Source organism: Hipposideros armiger, unplaced genomic scaffold, assembly GCF_001890085.2.
Source record: "Hipposideros armiger isolate ML-2016 unplaced genomic scaffold, ASM189008v1 scaffold_43, whole genome shotgun sequence".
In the NCBI taxonomy this organism is placed as follows: Eukaryota; Metazoa; Chordata; class Mammalia; order Chiroptera; family Hipposideridae; genus Hipposideros; species Hipposideros armiger.
In genome coordinates this window covers 4694741-4712335 of record NW_017731393.1, presented here as the reverse complement: position 1 = coordinate 4712335, position 17595 = coordinate 4694741, and the positions used below count along the sequence as shown (strand labels likewise).

General features: G+C 55.7%; 1 protein-coding gene across 4 annotated transcripts in view; it reads left to right on the top strand.

Annotated features, from left to right (window-relative positions):
- Nucleotides 1–9972, top strand: part of CYP46A1 (cytochrome P450 family 46 subfamily A member 1) — a 28934-nt gene extending 18962 nt beyond the window's left edge. For all 4 annotated transcript variants that reach the window (XM_019639351.1, XM_019639350.1, XM_019639352.1 and 1 more), the window contains 9 exons: nucleotides 232–342; nucleotides 1198–1348; nucleotides 1542–1604; nucleotides 3253–3325; nucleotides 5312–5396; nucleotides 6023–6133; nucleotides 8107–8195; nucleotides 8946–9012; nucleotides 9213–9972. In XM_019639351.1, the coding sequence (XP_019494896.1) occupies nucleotides 232–342; nucleotides 1198–1348; nucleotides 1542–1604; nucleotides 3253–3325; nucleotides 5312–5396; nucleotides 6023–6133; nucleotides 8107–8195; nucleotides 8946–9012; nucleotides 9213–9383 (921 nt within the window). In that variant the 3' untranslated portion in view covers nucleotides 9384–9972. The remainder of the gene's footprint in view (nucleotides 1–231; nucleotides 343–1197; nucleotides 1349–1541; nucleotides 1605–3252; nucleotides 3326–5311; nucleotides 5397–6022; nucleotides 6134–8106; nucleotides 8196–8945; nucleotides 9013–9212) is intronic.
- The last annotated feature ends 7623 nt before the right edge of the window (nucleotides 9973–17595 follow it).

Below are 17595 nucleotides of genomic sequence, written 5' to 3'. Positions count from 1 at the left end.
TCTTGTGAGGAAAGGAGGCCGACGTTTATTGAGTAGCTACTATGTGCTACTTAACCCTCATCACATTCAACAGGGTTGGAATGATCATGGCTCATTGTGAGGGGTCGATGACAGGATGCACGACAGCCCTTAGCCCAGGGCCTGGGTCTCCAGCTGGATGGTGCCAGGCTCTGCACTGGATCTTTGGTCCTCCCATCCCCCAGGCCTGACCTCGCCCTTCTGTCTCCCCAGGCAGCTTTTGGGATGGAGACCAGCATGCTGCTGGGTGCCCAGAAGCCTCTGTCTGGGAAAGTGAAGCTGATATTGGAGGGTATCACCGCATCCCGCAACACTCTGGCAAAGGTACCGCGTCAGCACCCCTTCTGGGGACCGGCCCCTGTAGTTTGTGCTGTCCTCACTTGCTGGAGCACTTCCTCCAGTGGTATTTTTTCAGAATGAGTTTTGAGTTCTGATATGTATGTCTGAAGTGACTTCCGAATCAGTTAGGGTTTGCAAACATTGCCTCAAGTAGAGGCTCAAAAATGAAAGCGCTTTAAGTAAATTAAGAGTTCATCTTTCTCTCGTGTAAAATGACCCCCCGCAGCAGGCCAATCTAGGTTGGCTACGATGGCTCCACAATGTCAGATGTTTCTGGATTTTTCTTTTTTTAGCACATCACCTCATTGTCATAAGGTGGCTGCTGCAGCTCCAGCTATCACCTCCTTGTTCTAGGCTTGAAGGAGGAAGAGGGGAGAAAGGTGGTAGTTGAGTTGATTCTCACACAGATGCCCAGGGCCCCTTCCTGTTCCCTGGGACTTTAACCTCTGAGTTTGCAGTCCTCTGATGCACCCCATTTTTCCGGCTGTTGATTCCACTTCACTTTCCTGTGGCAGTGATGTCCTTCTAACCACCTCCATCCTCCAAGGATCCCATCTTATTTTCCAGTGCTTCCTGGATGTATTAAGGCATCTTTCCCATCATGTCTAGGGGTTTTGTGCAGAAAAGGGAAGCCGATGGATGCTTGGGCTTAGCCTGCCATCTTGATCTAGTCTCCCTGGCTACGTTATCTTTTGTAGAATTTTCTCCCGTTCTTCTTCTAACTTCTCAGCTTGCCAGGTGCTGCTGTGGATTTCTAAAGTCATGTTGCAGTTGAGGGGAGAAGGGAGAGGGAGAGAGTGTGTGTTTAGTGAGCCATCTTGAGCTGGAACTCTTGTTTAGTTTATGCCCGGGAAGTGGAAGCAGCTTCGTGAGATCCGCGAGAGTGTCCGCTTTCTGCGCCAGGTTGGCAAGGACTGGGTCCAGCGGCGCCGGGAGGCCCTGAAGAGGGGGGAGGATGTCCCTGCCGACATCCTCACACAGATTCTCAAAGGTGCGGGGGCTCCCTCCGAGGGTGGGCAGCCGGGGTGTCTCCTGTCAGGGTGGCTGGTCAGAGTTGACTCTGGATGTCTCTGGCCTAAGGGGAGAAAGACGATGGGGTCTTTATGAGTGGTGGGGAAAGGGTGCGGGAATATGAGTGTCACAGACGTTGCTGCCAGGGCCCTGAGCCTCTCTTTGTCTTTCAGCCGAAGAGGGGGCCCAGGACGATGAGATCCTGCTGGACAACTTCGTCACCTTCTTCATTGCTGGTTTGTAGTTTCAGCAGTGGCCAAGGGCTCAGAGCTTTGCAGAAATGATGGCAACTGTGGCTCCCTTAAGCCCTGACTCTGAGAGACTTTTTGGGCTATCTTAGCAGGGTTCTGCTGTGGGATTGTGGGGGTGCTGGGATGAGGGGAGGAGACCCAGGAGGCCCTCTTGGTGGTGTCGGACATGATAATGGAACTGGCAATCACAGGGTCTTGTGGAGCTGCGTTTTTGGGCTCAGGAGAGCTTGGCCATGTGAATTCAAGGTTCTGCCTCATTCACAATTTCTGGGGCTTAGTAGATTAACACAGAAAGACGTGCTAAGCAACTTCATCCATTTGTTCATCAAATGTTTCTTGAGCATCTATCTTCACCTAGAAAACTCCTCTTCAGCCCTCAGCGATCTCTTAGGAGCTTCTTCCTCTGGGAATCCCTCAGGGATTACCCAGACTTGCCAAGCCCCCAGTTAGAATCTCTCTGCCCACATGTCTTACAGTTTAAGTTGTATATTTACTGGTGTAATTCCATGAAGCCTGACTCCCCAGCAGATTGCATTCTCCGTGAGTGAGGGGTTATGCTGTTTCGCTCACCTGTGTGTCCCCAGGACCCAGCACAGTAGGACCTGTGAAGATTGGATGAAATGAATGAGCAAGTGAATGAATACTAGGCTCAGGGAAGACAGAAGTGAACAATGGAGGGACAGTTCACAGTCTGACGGCAGTGACAGACAGACAGACAGAATTGGCTGGGAACCTTGCCGGGCAGTGGGTTTTCAGAGGAGGGGAAAGAGACACAGCCGCCCTGCCTTTCTGGGGCTCCTGCAGTGTCAGGACTTTGAGTCACAGCTGACTATGCAGAGCCAGGGCCAGGCGGAGACTCCTGGATGCTTCTGCTCTCTCTCTCCCGCCCCTCCCTGTGGGGTCCCCTGGCTGTGACTTGTCCTCCTTCCCACCCTGGGAGCAGCTGGGCCTCGCTTCCCAGCACCTCCTTGCTGTGAGGTGTAGGCCCTTTTCTAGTGTTTGAGCAGGCCCCCGAGGCCCCTTGGCTGGCAGTGATTGCCACCTGCCCCTTTAGAGGAAATTTCTGCAACACAGATGATTCCCTCCCAGGCCAACTGGGAGCTTTGACTACCAACTTGGCCAGATCCTACCAGAGCTCAGCATCTGCCCTTTTGCAATGAGCCCTGCCCTCTGAGGGGAAGCCCCCGCAGTCCCTGTGACTGGAGGTGTGTCCTCTTCAGACCTCAGGGGCTGGTGCTCGCAGCTTGGGGAGAGCACAGCCTTGGGCTTGAAAGCCTTGCTGGACTTGAATCCCAGTTTTGTTCTTCCTGCTGTGTGACCTCAGGGAGACACATTCCTCTGAGCCTCAGCTTTCTCTTCTGCACATTGGGGATGGACATCTCTCCAGGCCAGGCAGGGCTCAAGGGTGGTTGGAGAAAGGGCCTCTTAGAGTGTGGATGCATGGGGGCAAACACCATGTACGCGACTACATTGGCTGGCGCAGGCATTGTGGGCATAGAAGGAGTCTGCATATCTGTATGCCCCCCTCAGCCTCGAGGGCCTGAACTGTCACCAGGGGTTGGGGGTCTCGGAGACCAGGCCAGCAGCAGCCCATAGGCCCACGTGGCGCTGCCTTTCTCCTCCTTTCCTGCAGGTCATGAGACCTCTGCCAATCACTTGGCATTCACTGTGATGGAGCTGTCACGCCAGCCTGAGATCTTGGCGAGGTACGGAGAGGGGAGGGGGGCAGGGGATGCAAGGTGGTGAAGGGGTTTGTCTGATGTCATATCCCTAGAGGGCCACCTGCTCCCACCTGCCATGGCTGAGCCCCCTGCATTGTGTCCTGCTTCCCTTCACCCCAGGGCCTTTGCACATGCTCTGAAAGCTCTTCTCCCTGATTTTCTCCTGGAGAACTCCTCCTCCCCCTCCCAGCTCATGAATGCATTTTCCCATGGGGCTATTTGCTTTAAGTCTATTTCAGTCATGAAATTGAAAGGTCCAAGAGGGCAGGGCCTGTGGCTGTTCCCCTCCCTGTGGTGCATTTAGTACCTGGCCAGGGGCTGGCACTGAGGATGGAACAGAATTCCAACCAAAGTGCTGAGGGAGCGCTTCTCTTTAGCTGGCAGGACAAAGGAGGGCATGCCTGGGGACATGGCATTTGAGCGGGGCCATTGGTTTCCTTAAATACAAACAGGTTCCCTCAAGGACTGTTGCCCAGACCGACTGAGCCAAATGTAAGAGCGCTCTGGAAATGCCACCGGGCTTGGGGGTGAGCGCTGGGGACGTAGGGAGAGGCCTGCGATTAGTCTTGATCACCAGCATAAAAGGGCAGACGTAAAGGGCTTTTTGAGAATATAAAATAGTTTATTAGTTTTCTAAAAAGATATGATAATAATGTGCTCTTTATTAAAAAATTAGAAAAGAGCAGAAAAATTAAAATAGTAATAATAATAAAAACTCTGCCCATGGTGCCCCTGCCTACCCAGAGGCAGTTCATGGTTAACTACTGAATTTCACCATGTGTTTGATCACAATATCACCCTTACATTATTATAACCTCTTCTCAAATTCACTTTTTAAAATATATAAAAAATATTTTATATATACGCATATATACTATATATATATATATATATCACATACAATTTACCACTTTAACTACGTTTACCTGTATAGCTCAGTGGCATTAAGTACATTCACATTGTCGTGGGCCCATCTCCACCATCATCTCCAGAACTTTTCATCTTGCACAACTGAAACTCTGTCCCCATTAAACACTAACTCCCCATGTCCCTCACCCCAACCCCTGGCAACCCCCATTCTACATTCTGTCTACTGTTTGAATATTCCATGTGCCTCATTTAAGTGGAGTCCTTTTGTGACTGGCTGTCTCAGGATGGTGTCCTCCAGGTCCATCCATATTGTAGCCTAGGTCAGAATGTCCTTCCATTTTCAGGCTGAGCCATCCATCACTGTACAGACGGACACATCTCGTTTATCCGCTCATGGACACTTAGGTTGCTTCCACCTCTTGGCCCTGAACATGGGCGTGCAGATATCTACTTGAGACCCTACTGTTAATTCTTTGGGTTACATACCCAGGAGCGGAATTGCTGGATCACATGGTGGTCCCAAGCTTAATTTCTTGAGGCTCTGCGTACCGTTGTCCACGTGCACCGGCACCATTTTGCATTCCCACCAGCAGCGCACAGGGGTTCCGATTTCTTCACGTCCTCGCCACACTTGTTCTTTTCTGTCTTGGGGATGGCCCTCCTAGTGGGTGGGTGTGAGGTGGTCCAGCCCACTCTTGGTGCTGCATATGATTCTGATGGTGCAGACCCCAGGGTTCACTCAGCCAGCATCCCCACTCCGCTCATTCAGCCGTTTCCAGGTTTGGGAGGTCGTGACCCAGGCTGAGACAGGTGTCTCTGTGCAGAAGCCTTGTTCTGTGGCACGTTGGTTTCCTAGTGCCGATTCCCAGTAGCCGACACAAAGGGCGTATGTTGTAAAGGGCCCTGGGACGCCGTTCCCACCAGCTTGGGCACTTTGGTTGGACGTGGTGGTTCCTGGATGTCTTCAACAATGGGGTGGGCGGTGTTCACAGGTGGGAACCCCAGACACCTCTCTGCATGCTTCCTTCCATCCCTCCTTCTGAAAACTCATGTGGGGACGCCGCTCCTTAGAGATGAACTTGTCTTTGTCTGATCCAACAGGCTGCAGGCTGAGGTGGACGAGGTCATCGGTTCTAAGAGGCACCTTGACTACGAGGACCTGGGGAGACTGCAGTACCTGTCCCAGGTTTGGGGGTGGGAGAGAAGCTTCTGGGCAGATGTGGGCGATTCATCAGGTCAGGCCCGCTGCCTCCCTAACCCTCTAGCCTCCCTACACATGAGAATACCCTGGGAGAGTAAAGAAATGTCTCATGTCCAGGTTGCCCCCGGCCAATGACATCAGAGTTGCTGGGGGCAGGACTCGGATAGCAGCACTACAAAGGCTTCCCAGGTAATTCCAATATGCAGCCAAGGTGGAAACCAGCCCATCAGTGTTTGCACTTCCTACCTGGGCCAGGGTTTCCACCAGGGGGCCAAGCCCAGCAGCCCTCTCCCCTGGAAGACACAGCACAGCAGGAGGCCTTGCTTGAGATGTGGGGGTTCTCAGGATAGTGGGAGTTGAGAGGGAGACCTGGCTCCTGGCCCGGGTTCTGCCGCTGTGGCTTTGCACAACCTCCCTCTCCTTCTGGGCCTCAGTTGCTCCTTCTGTCACATGAGACATTGAACACAAAGGTGAAGCTACCTCTGCAGGTGTCCGGGCCTCAGTCCTGGACGTGGGTGCACATCCAGCACCCCAAGAGGGAGCAGAGATGGGCTGGGACACGTTGCACCAGATCTCCTGACTTCTCGTCATCTCCCTGTGTGGCTCTGCAGGTCCTCAAAGAGTCGCTGAGACTGTACCCGCCAGCATGGGGCACCTTTCGCCTGCTGGAGGAGGAGACCCTGATTGACGGGGTCAGAGTCCCCGGCAACACCCCGCTCCTGGTGTGTGGGGTCCCTGCCTGCATGCCCTCTGTGTCTGATTGGGGCTCTGCTCTGAGGTTGTGGCCCCGTTCTCCTCACTGGCTGCCCTTACTGTTCTCACTTGAGTCCTCATCCTAACCCTGAGAGGTCTCTTTCTCCCAGTTCACACTGTCCAGTGTAAGATTACAGCGGATGATTCTGGAAGGCGGGTGCCCCATTTATAGCTGAGGACGCTGAGGCTCAGAGAGGTTTTCAGTGGTTGGTTCTCTCATTTTGTCTTCTGTAAGAAACGCTTCCTTAGCCTGAGGTCGGCGTATTTGCTTACATTGTCTTCTAACAATTTTACATTTTTCTTTTGCAAGTTAAGTTCTTGTCTACTTAGAATTGATTTCATGTATGGTGTGAGGTAAGGATCTGTATGTGTCTGCTTGGGCCGCCACAACAAAGCACCGCAGACTGAGGAGCTCAGCACAGATTTATTTCCTCACAGCTCTGGAGGCTGGAAGTCCAAGGTCAAGCTGTCAGCAGGGTTGGCTTCCTCTGAGCTCTCTCCTTGGCTTGCAGGCAGCCGTCTTCTCCCTGTGTCCTCACATAGCCACTTCTCTGTGTGTGTATATGTCTTAATTTCCTCTTCTTATAAAGACACCAGTCATATTGGATTAGGACCCACCCTAATGGCCCCATGTCAATTCAATTACCTCTTTAAAGATCCTCTCCTCAGATATAGTCACATTCTGAGGTTAGGGCTTCAACATATGGATTTTAGGGGGACACAATTCAGCCCATAACAGGACCCATTTTTATTTTCGCTAAGGAGAACGCAGTGCTCCCACCCCCATCTGCTGAGCACCATCGTCCCCAGGGCTCTGCCATGGTTTCCCAGGGCGCATCAAAGATTCTTCCATGTCTGTGGTTCTTTATGCTGTTTATCCCCCCCTTTTTTTTAACACCCCTGCACCCATACCACCTGCTTTAACGCCCATCTCCTTAGAATGCCCTCACATCTGGCAGGGCGAGGCCCTGCAGCTGACGACTCTCAGGCTGGGTATGCAACCCAGCAGGCCTTGAAGAAGCGGATGCAGGCTCCAATCCCAGCCCTGACCCAGCTGACCTGAATCTCTGGGCCTCAGTGCCATCCTCGTGAGATGGGGATGGTGGTACTTGAGTCCCAGTTTATTGAGAAGCGTCAATAGGATTCTGTAAGGCATGCTGACAAGAATCCCAGACATGTCATCAGCACCCTTTGCTGACCTCAGACCCCTCCGCGCCTTACACACCAACTCACTTTTCAGAGTTCAGCTCCAGGCTCTTCTCCCCCCGAGACTGCCCTGGACTCTTGGCACAGGGAGCCAGGGACAGAGTGGCCCAGGGACATACTTTGTGCAGGCCAAAGAGGTAGAGGCCAGTGCCCAGGGCCCAAGTTATGGGGGACACACATGGCCCCTGGGGGCAGGGCATGGAGTATTAACCCTGCTAAGTCAAGAGGCACCATGAGTTCAGGTGAAAGGCTAGTGAGGCGTCTGCAGGTCCCGCACCCCCCAAGCAGACTGGCGTTGAAGAGAAACTTGGAATAATTACAGCTCTCAGGATCTGGAGAAAGATGGCCTCACAGCAGACCTGAGTCTGAGTCTGTTTGGCTACTTACTTGCCAGGTGACTTCAGGCCAGTCTCAAACCTCTCTCTGAGCCTCAGCTTCCTCACCTATAAAGGAGGGATCATTGTAGCTCGCCCACAGGGCAGGGCCAAGATGGGATGATGTAGCTGGCTCATTGGGCTGTCCCTTTTCTTCTTCTTAGGGACTTTCCAGGGACCAGTGGGATCCCACACTGGCCCAGATGAGTGGGTGGGGGGATGCGTGGGTGGAGGAGAGCTGGGGTCGGGGGTTGGGGGACTACTCTGCTTTGAGTCACCCCATTGGGTGGTCGCAGTGTGTGGGGGAGGTGTGAGGGGACCAGTCCTTGGAACCAGAGACAAACGGATCCTTTGCCCGGCAGTTCAGCACCTACGTGATGGGGCGGATGGACACATACTTTGAGGACCCACTGACTTTCAACCCCGATCGCTTCAGCCCCAAAGCACCCAAGTAAGTGTCTCTTCGAGCTGTCCACGAATAGAGGCCTGGCGTGAGGACGGTCCCAGCGGCCTCTGGTCTGAGCCGCCTATGCCCACCAAACCCACGTCGTAGCCTTTCAGATCACTGTGAGGGAGTTGTGACCCCCACCCTGCCCCCTTTTACTGGGGAGGAAATCAAAGCCCAGAGAGGTTAGGTAACTTGCCTGAGGGCACAGAGCCATTGAGCAGCAGACCTGGGGTTTGAGCCCAGCTCAGATTGGTTTTAAAGCCAGCTCATAACCACTCCCTTATACTGGGAAGCCCTGTGACTTGGGCAAATGACTGCGCCTCCCTCAGCCTCCGTGTTTCCATCTGAGAAGTGGCAATGCCGATGGCTCTTTCTGGGGGGTGCTGTGGGAGTGAGCCCATTAAAGTGCTGAAGCAGCAGTGGGGAGAGCCAGGCTCCAGGGACAGAGCCCCCAAATCCAGACCCAGACTGCCCAGAACTGGACGTGTGACCAGCCAGATGAGTACGTGACACAGGACCCTCGGGGAATTGCTCTGCCTCTCTGAGCCTTAGCTCCGCTGTCTGTGAAAGGGGGATAATCACAGCTCCTTCCGGAAGGGTCAAGAGGAGGATAAGGTGAGAGGCTGCTGGGTCAGAGCTTAGCAGAGTCAGCTGTCGGTGTTTGCAGCCCCGGCCCAACGCTAGTCATCAGCAAGGGATGGCTTTGTCCTGTCAGGGGCTGCAGGTCGCTTCCTGACCCCTCTCTCCTTGCAGGCCCAGGTTCACCTACTTTCCCTTCTCCCTGGGCCCCCGCTCCTGCATCGGGCAGCAGTTTGCTCAGGTAGGAGGCCTGGGGGGGTGGTTACTGCCCAGAAGTGACTGCAGGGTGGTATCTTGTCCTGGGCTAGGACGCATGTCAGAACCCTGCTCTGGGTTTACCTGGGCTGGGGGCTGGGGACCCAGCGGCCCTGGGGTTGCACTCACTGACTCCCTGCTCTCCCCCGTTACTCCGCTCCTCCCCCCCAACCCCCACATGCCCAGATGGAGGTGAAGGTGGTCATGGCCAAACTACTGCAGAGGCTCGAGTTCCGGCTGGTGCCTGGGCAACGTTACGGGCTGCAGGAGCAGGCCACGCTCAAGCCGCTGGACCCTGTGCTGTGCACCCTGCAGCCCCGGGGCTGGCAGCCTGCACCCCCACCTCCGCCCTGCTGAGGGCACCTGGGGCAGGACCGGACTCCTCGGGCAGGGGTCATGCCCACCTTCCTCTGCGACCTACTGCCACCTACCCTGCCCCCTCTCCTCTTCCTCTGGGGCACCCTCCACACTGGCTCCCAGAGGGCCCTTTGCCACCCACTGCCTGCTTCACACCCCTCAGAGCTCCCTGTCTGCTGCTAACTCCACTGCCCTTCCTGGACCAGCCCCTGCCTAGCTCCCAGCTGCCACATAGATGTGTCATTGTCTCCCCCCACCTTTTCGCACAGGCCACTCCCTCTGCCAGATACCTTAACTCTTGCTCACTCCCTAAAGCCCTCTTCAGGTGTCACCCCCTCCAGGAAGCCCTCCCTGCCACCTCTGGCCGGGCCAGGGGCCCCTTCTCTGTGCTCCCTTGGTCACCTGTGCTACCTCTAACACCACACTGACCACACTGTATCATGAGTGTCCTTTGATGTGACTGACCGCCCTGCCAGGCTGTAAGCACCTCAAGTGCGGGGTCTGGGTATGATTCGTCTATGAGCCCCCCATGCCCACTGAGGGCCTGGCACAGAGTTGATGCTCAATAAATATGTGTTGACTGCATGAATGAATGGCCAGATCAGGCCAGGGTGCTGTGGCCTCACTTTGCTCATCTGTAAAGTGGAGTGGTGTGCAGGCCAATCTCTCCAGGGGCTGATGCAGCTCTGGAAGCTGCCCCTGGAGAGGCACAGACACTGTCCCCTTGGGTTACTGCCTAGGTTACCCAGAGGGCCTTGTGTTAACAGAAGCCTGTTCCCTTGTTCTGTACAAGACCATGCTCCTTGGTGTGCTGTGACGTTGGGATTACAGGCAGGGTTTTGAGAGCTTGATTTGAGAGGGTTGGGGGCCCTGGGACCTCTCATGGGGGCAGTTGGTGGAACTGAGCACCTGGATGCCTGGCGTCATGCCCCTGGCACCCTCTTCACCTGCTGACACAATGCTGCCCCTCCTGGCCTGGTTGGAGGCTAGGGGGGTGGGGGCGTTGGCGGGACCAGCCCCAGGTGGTGAGACTGGAACGCACACGGTGCTGGTGGGGTGAAGAAACCGGTCCTTCCTCTGCAGGGCCTTGTGGTGACCAAGGGGCAGTAAATACTGGCCTGTCCAAGGAAAAAGGCTGGCCCCGTCTCTTCTTCAGCACTTGGCAGTTTGTCACTGTGCAGAGAACCAACTGCCCTCAGCCTGCGCCTGGGGCACGTGCCCGAAAAGGTGCCCCTCCACACCAGGGAGGGTGTGTACTTGGGCTGGCCTGTGCTGTACGTTGGCTTCCAGTCTTTGTGACAATCTTGGACAACAGCTCCAAGGGAGCTTCTCATTTAGCAGGTGAGGACACTGAGGCTCAGGGGAAGAAGTGACATGTTCAGTGCAGGTGGGTGTGCTGCACTGGGGAACAGCTGGGTCCCCCGCCCAGGCTGGAGTTTCACCTGAGCTTGTGGGCACAGGGTCTGGCCTCTGGAGCTGCAGATTCCTTGCAGAGGGAGGGCAGTCCTGCTTTCTCAGCCCCCAACCCAACCTGGGCACTCAGCTGGCCTTTATCAAGCTCCACCCCACCCCCTCCATTTCCAGGTTCCTGCCTGGGGGGCCCTAGAACCTTCTGTGGCTCTGAGAATGGTGTGCCTGGGCTCCGCCTCCAGCTGCATGGCCAAACCCAGCCCTTGCTCACCTCTGCCCTGCCTGAAAGCAGACCCTTCTCACGGCTACCCAATGCCACTGTCTCTTCTCGTCTCATTCCTGGACCCTCAGTCCTGCACTGCTCCCGGGACTTGTCCTGCTGTGACCCCTGCCCCCACCCTCTGCAGCCCCTCTCTGAGGTTCACCAGCCCCCCCACACACAGTTCCCCCAACAGCCCCACAGCAGCCCCCACTCCACAAATTCAATGGTCTCCCCACATCATACACCCCCAAACCCCCCACCAGCCACCCCACACCAGGTCCCCAATATCAGCCCCCTGTTACTCCATGCCCTCTGCCTCCTGCCATGGCTGGGCCTGGCCCCCACAGGACAGTGCAGTCCATTTAAAAGGTCCATAGGCCCCCAAATCTCAGCATCCCAGGGGCACAACCTGACATTATCTGGAGGGGTCTGGAGGGGTCAGCTTCCTCTGGAAACGTCAAGTTGCTTTTGCTGTCCCCTGACTTAGACAATATTTGTCCATTGCTGAGCCTAAGCCTTCACATCACTATCTCTTCAAATCCCCTAGAGTGTAGCCCATTTCATAGATGAGAAAGTCAGGGCCAGAGCATGCAGCCAGGCCGTAGAGGACTCAGGACTCAAACCCTCGGCCCTCTGCGTCCAGTGACCTTCGACCAGCTCAACAAGCCGCGTCACTGCAGGCCTGGGCTTGCCTCTGAGCACTGGAAACCCAGGGCCAGAGGGCTGAGGGGCTAGACCGCCACTCCCGCCCCGCTGTCGTTTTCTGTGGGTCAGTGCACCCATCCTGACACCCCCGAGCCACTTCCTCTTACAAAAAACGGACTTTCTGGGAGAAGGCCGGTGGTTCTCAGACCTGGCTATGTAGAGGAATCACCTGGGCCAACTGGGTCGGTCTATGTGGGGTGGGGCCTGGAAACTTTTCTTTTTAAGCACCCCCAGGAGACCCCAACGTGCAAAAGGCTGGTGCCAATCCCTGGGGCCAGGCAAGACCAAGGCTCTGCAGCCAGACCTCCTGGGGTCAAACCCAACCCCATCTGTCACTGGTTATGGTGGTGCTTGGGCCTCAGTTTCCCCATCTGTGAGGGAGGACATTTAATAGGACCCACATCCTAGGGTTGGTGGGAGAATTAAGAGCGTTCTATCTGGATTGTGCTTAGCACGGAGCCTGTCAGTGTCAGTGCTGCAGACCTGCCTGGTGTAACTGTCACTGGCGGTGGCATCTTCATTGGTGTTACCTCCAGGGAAGGCAGGGCTTGTCGGGGAGGCCAGGTAGTGCAGTTCCCAGAACAGCCACACGGTGGCACCGCGGCGCAGCGCTCGGGTCCACGCGAAGGCTCTGGCCCAGGGGGCGGCGCTCCCCACCCGCGTAGGGTCCAGTGCCTGGGTGGGGCCCCGAGAAGACACAAGCCCAGTCTCCAGGAGGCGGAGTCAGGGCTAGAGGGGGCAAATTTCGGCCCAGGCTCATCCAGTGGCGCATCCACTTACCACTGGGGTGGAAGTGGGGAGGTGTGCGTCACCGTCCCTATTTCACAGGTGGGGCCACCTAGCCACGGTGAGGGTCAGGCGGCTGGCGGGGGCGATAAGGGGTGCCACGATAGCTAGGCCGTTCACCTTCACCCTCCCTGCAGTGGACCTGGGTCTGGCGGTGGGTCTCTGGCCGGCTAGAAGTGGGGCTGTCGGTAAGGGGCAGCTTTGGCAAGACGGGCCCGCGGTGAAGAAAGGCAGAGAGGACAGCCGGGTTTAGGTTGCTTCTTGCTGCCTGGAAGGGTCTGGGGATGCCCCGTGATTCCGCAGGGCTGAGCTGCTCTGACGCTTAAAATGCTCTCCTGGAAGCCACCTTCCATGCCCTCTGGCCCAGGGGCCTGGAGGCCAGTGACTAGGAACCCTCTGGGTGGCTTGTGGCTCAGGCCAGGCTGCGGGGGGAGGCCTTGGGAGCCTTGGCCTACCTGTGCCAGGTGAGAAGCTTGGCCCAGCCTGCTGGGTGGGAGGTTTCCCTTCTCTGTGCTCTGGCCGCTGGGATAAGAGGCTGGCTCTGGAGTTGCCTGCTGGTCCTGGTGGCTCTCGGTGGCAGCCAATGTGGGTGGGCAGAAGACTACAATTAGCTGCCTACCTGGGAATGTTCTGGATGGGGCTCAGCCCCTCCTGGTTGTCTTGGTCAAATGGGTGTGGTGTCCTTTACACTGGTCTAGAGTCTGGTGGGCCCAGCCCAGGTGGCTTCCACAAGCACAGTGTGTGTGTGTGGTTTTCCTGGATGATTACGAGAGAGGGAGTGGCCACCTGGAGAGGACCTCGGGCCAGGGGCAGGAGGTGGCTCAGGTCCGTGACTGAGCGGTTCATCTTCTCTGCGTGGATGTTTGCTTTCCTCTGGGGCGAGAATACTGTGTCCTCAGCAGGCTTCCTGATGAGTATGCCACCAAAAGGAGGGCCTCGACCCCCATTGGGTGGGTGACTCCTAAATCCACATGTCTGCCCAGACCTCGCCCCCGGGCTCCAGACAGCCTCTGGCATCTCCGCCTGGACGTCCAAAAATAACCCTCGCCTAGGAAGGGGACAGACACTGGGGGTATTTCTGGCAGGTGGCGCAGGCTTACTGCCGGAGGGTCACTTCTCTGAATCAGGGCTGGGGTGAGGACCCATGGAGTCAAAGCCCTTCCTTAGCCTGGAGCTTTACGATCTCTCATTTCTTCCCCAACACAGCCTCTCCTATACTTCCTTCTCACTTGAGGAAACTGGTCACCCTCCTGGTGGGCTGGACCTCCAGTGGGAGGCAGCCTGGGTAGCCAGGGGCAAGTCTGCCAGTCCCCAAGGGGTACTCCAAGGCGTGGGGGCCAGAGGAGGCAACGTCTGGTGAGATTCGCTGGGCTGCCCAAGGCCACGCACCTAGGAGGAGTGGATCCATTCAACTGGACAGCCACGGTCCTTCAAGTCATGCTCACCAGGCCCCGGGTGAAGCTCCCTGTTAAAGACTCTATTTACAGTGGGACCCCAGGCCTGGGAAGATGGGGTTCCCAGCATGGAGGAGGTGTGGGGCCCCCCAGACCCAGCTGGGGTCTGCATGAATGTGGAGTAAGCAAGTGCCAGCAGATAGGAAGCAGGTCCTCCTCCCTGGCCCCCTGCCCACCTGTGATCAAGCTGGTCCTGACCGTCCTCGGGCCCTCCCGGCACCCCTTCCTCTCAGACCTGTGCTGGCTGGCTGAGCAGTGTGGGAACTCAGGAGCAGGGGTGTCAGTGGGGAGCTGAGCACACAGCACCCAGGTGAGTGGTCACTATGGGCCTGTGGTCATCCTCCCCCGGGAAGTGGGACAACAGCTTCCCCTGAGACTGCTGTGACTCAGGGGGCAGTCAAGAGGGCCCCGATCAGTAAATGTGCGCTCCGCTCCTCCTCTGCACCTTTAAGCACCCCAACTCCTGCCAACTGCCGAGGCCCCACGAGTAGCCCGCCCGTGTCTGTCGCTGCATCTCCTGCCGCCATCCGTTTCCGGAGCCCCAGCTCCTTGCTGGCCCTTCTCCATCTGCACCTGACCCCGGGACCTGCCTGGGTGCCTGGCTCCCCTCCAGGTGTCTGCCTGTGCGGCTGCATAAGGAGGTCTCCCCAGACCACCACCCTTGGCCCCAGCCACTGCCTTGCCTTTCCTTCGCTGACCCCACGAACCTACGAGCCCCATGGGACTGTCTGTCACCGTGCCACTAAGTAGCGAAGATGGCAACAGACATGCCAGGCCTCAGTGCCCACAACAGGGACACCAATGCTGGCCGGAGAGTCGAAGCTGCAGGGTGAGCTGGCAGGAGCCAGAGGGCACACGCTCGTGTGGGCCCACCACGTGTACACACACGCTCCCCCCACACACACACCCGCTCCTATAATACACGTGCGCACATGGGAGCACGTGCACCCCTCCCTTGCATACACACTCCCCTGCACATGCATATACGAGTATATGCGCACACGGGATGGGCACACACACTCCCCTACACACATGTACCCGCCCCCATGCACATAGGTGCACGCTTACATGCATTGTCACACACACATGCTCACGTGTACACACTCAGGCCCACACTCACACACGTGCACACACATTCTCACATGCACATGCACTTTCCTACACATGTATCCACATCCATGCACACATGTGCACACCCACACACAGGCTCACTGCCACACACATTTACACACGCGTTTCAACACACATGTAGTGGGTCCATAGATCCTGCTGTGACCTCAGGAGCAAAGGAATTGTGCTGTTTTTTTCCCCCAGCACATGTTCCCACAATATAGAAAACAGGAAGGGACTTGGGGCCAGAGACAGGAAGGGGAAGAGGCCTGCGCACAGGAAGCTGGCTCCAGCTGGGGGGACACAGGCAGCCTGTTTGGGTGGGACTCAGGGCCAGACAGACTGACGGCTGCAGGGTGAGGTGGAATGCCCTTCAAGGCGTCTGGGCCCTGGTGCTATAAGGTATGATCAACAAATATTGTGAATGTTTAAATTTAAAAAAATTTTATTACAGTAAAAGACTCATTATCATTAATCCACCTCAAAATATTCCCCCTCGCTTCAAACACACTTATCCCATCGTTCTTGCCACTTTCTGAAGCAGCTCTGGAAGTCCTCTTTCGTGAGTGTCTTTACTTCATCCTCCATCATAACAATGCTCTGTAACACACATCGCTTCTGGTATCCGGCAATTTCTGTCAAATAAAAACATGACGGTGTGTCCTCATCCACCTTATTCACCAGATCTGGCACCGTGTGACTTCTGGCTCTTCCCCAAAGTCAAAATGACAATGAAAGGTAAACATTTTGAATGGGTTTAGGACATCAAGGCAGCCACGACAGCACAACTAACGACACTCATGAAAGAAGACTTCCAGAACTGCTTCAGAAAGTGGCAAGAATGATGGAATAAGTGTGTTCGCAGCAAGGGGGAGCGTTTTGAGGAGGATTCATGGCAATGTGTCTTTTACTGTAATAATTTTTTTTTAATTTAAACATTCACCGTATTTTTAGATCACACCTCGTAACCCTTACCACAGTCCCCAGAAGGGAGTGCCTTTGGGGAACATGGTGGCTTGGCCCCCAGATCTTTGAGCTGGGAAAGGCCTCAATGCTGATGGAAGAGCTGCCAGATGTCTTAGAATGTTGTTCCACCCTCTCTCATTTTTCTGAGACTCATGGACCCTTCAGCGCTAGTGTCTGCTCCCTCCTCCAGCGAGCCTCCCCTGACTCCCCCAGCCCTGGATGTCTCCTCTTCCACAAGCATCAGCCTTCTTCTTACCTTGGGGTTACCACCACCTTCAGCCCCTGCCAGAGACCCCTGCCACTCTCCAGTAGAGCTTTCCTGCCTTTTACCTTTGCACCTGCTGGCTCTCTTACTGAAATGCCCCCTCTTCCCCTGAAAAAAAAATTTTTTTTTTTAAAGATTTTATTGGGGAATTGGGGAAGGGGAACAGTGTTAGGGAATTGGGAAGGGGAACAGCCAAGTTGTTGTCCTTCAATCTTTTTATTTCTTCTTTTATTTTTGTTTTTTGTTTATCTATTTGTGTCCTTCAATCTTAGTTGTGGAGGGAGCAGCTAGCTCAGCTCCAAGTCCAGTCGCCATCTTGCTGTGCATCAGCAGCTCGAGGCCACTCAGCTCAAGGTGCCATGTTCAATCTTAGTTGCGGGTAGGCGTACCACACCATCCCTTGTGGGAGTCCAGCTGGCAACCTTGTTGTTAGGAGCACGTGCTCTGACCAGGTGAGCTATCCTGCCACCTGTTGGCAGCTCAGTGGCAGCTCAGCTCAGGTGCAGCTCACTGGCCCATGTGGGAATCAAACTGGCGACCCTGTTGCTCAGAGCTCATGCTCTTAACCAACTGAGCTACTTGACCAGCCCCCAAACCTTTTTTATCCCTCAAAGATGCAACTCAAACGCCATCTCTTCCAGGAAGTCCTCCCATATCTCTCTGATTGGGCTTGATAGCCAGCTTCTCCCTTCTCTGTAAGCCACTCCACTCCCTCTGTGCTCTGCACACAGAACTGGGTAGACCTGGAGCCCAGGAGGATGCCTCTGGGATCTCAGCCCAGAGCACCCCACTTGCCTCTTGCACTGATCTCTGGCCCAGGCCCTTGGCTAGACCTGCCCTTCCCCTGTGGGGGCCCAGAGGAGGCACTAGGTGGGCTCTTAGGCAAGCCCACAGCAAGTGTATACCAAGTGCTTGCTGAGGTGTGTTCTCTAAACCAATTTTCCTGAGCACCCATTCTATGACAGTCACGTGGCTGCTCCTAGGGGGTCCATCTCCCTCCCCACTCAGCACCCCCAACACATATGGAGCAGTTAGCACCCAGGAGGGGCTCGTATGTGTTGGCTGCTCTTGGTCAGCCAGTCAAAGGCAAGGGCCACGCCTTCCTGTCACCTTGGAGACAGACAGGCGGGCTCCAGGGCCCAGCTCTGGTCACGCCCCAAACTGGCCCTGTGGCCTTGGGCAGGTCACTTAACCGCATCTGTGACATGGAGATGATGGTTGTGGCCGCTACAGAGAGCTGCGTGAGATGACACG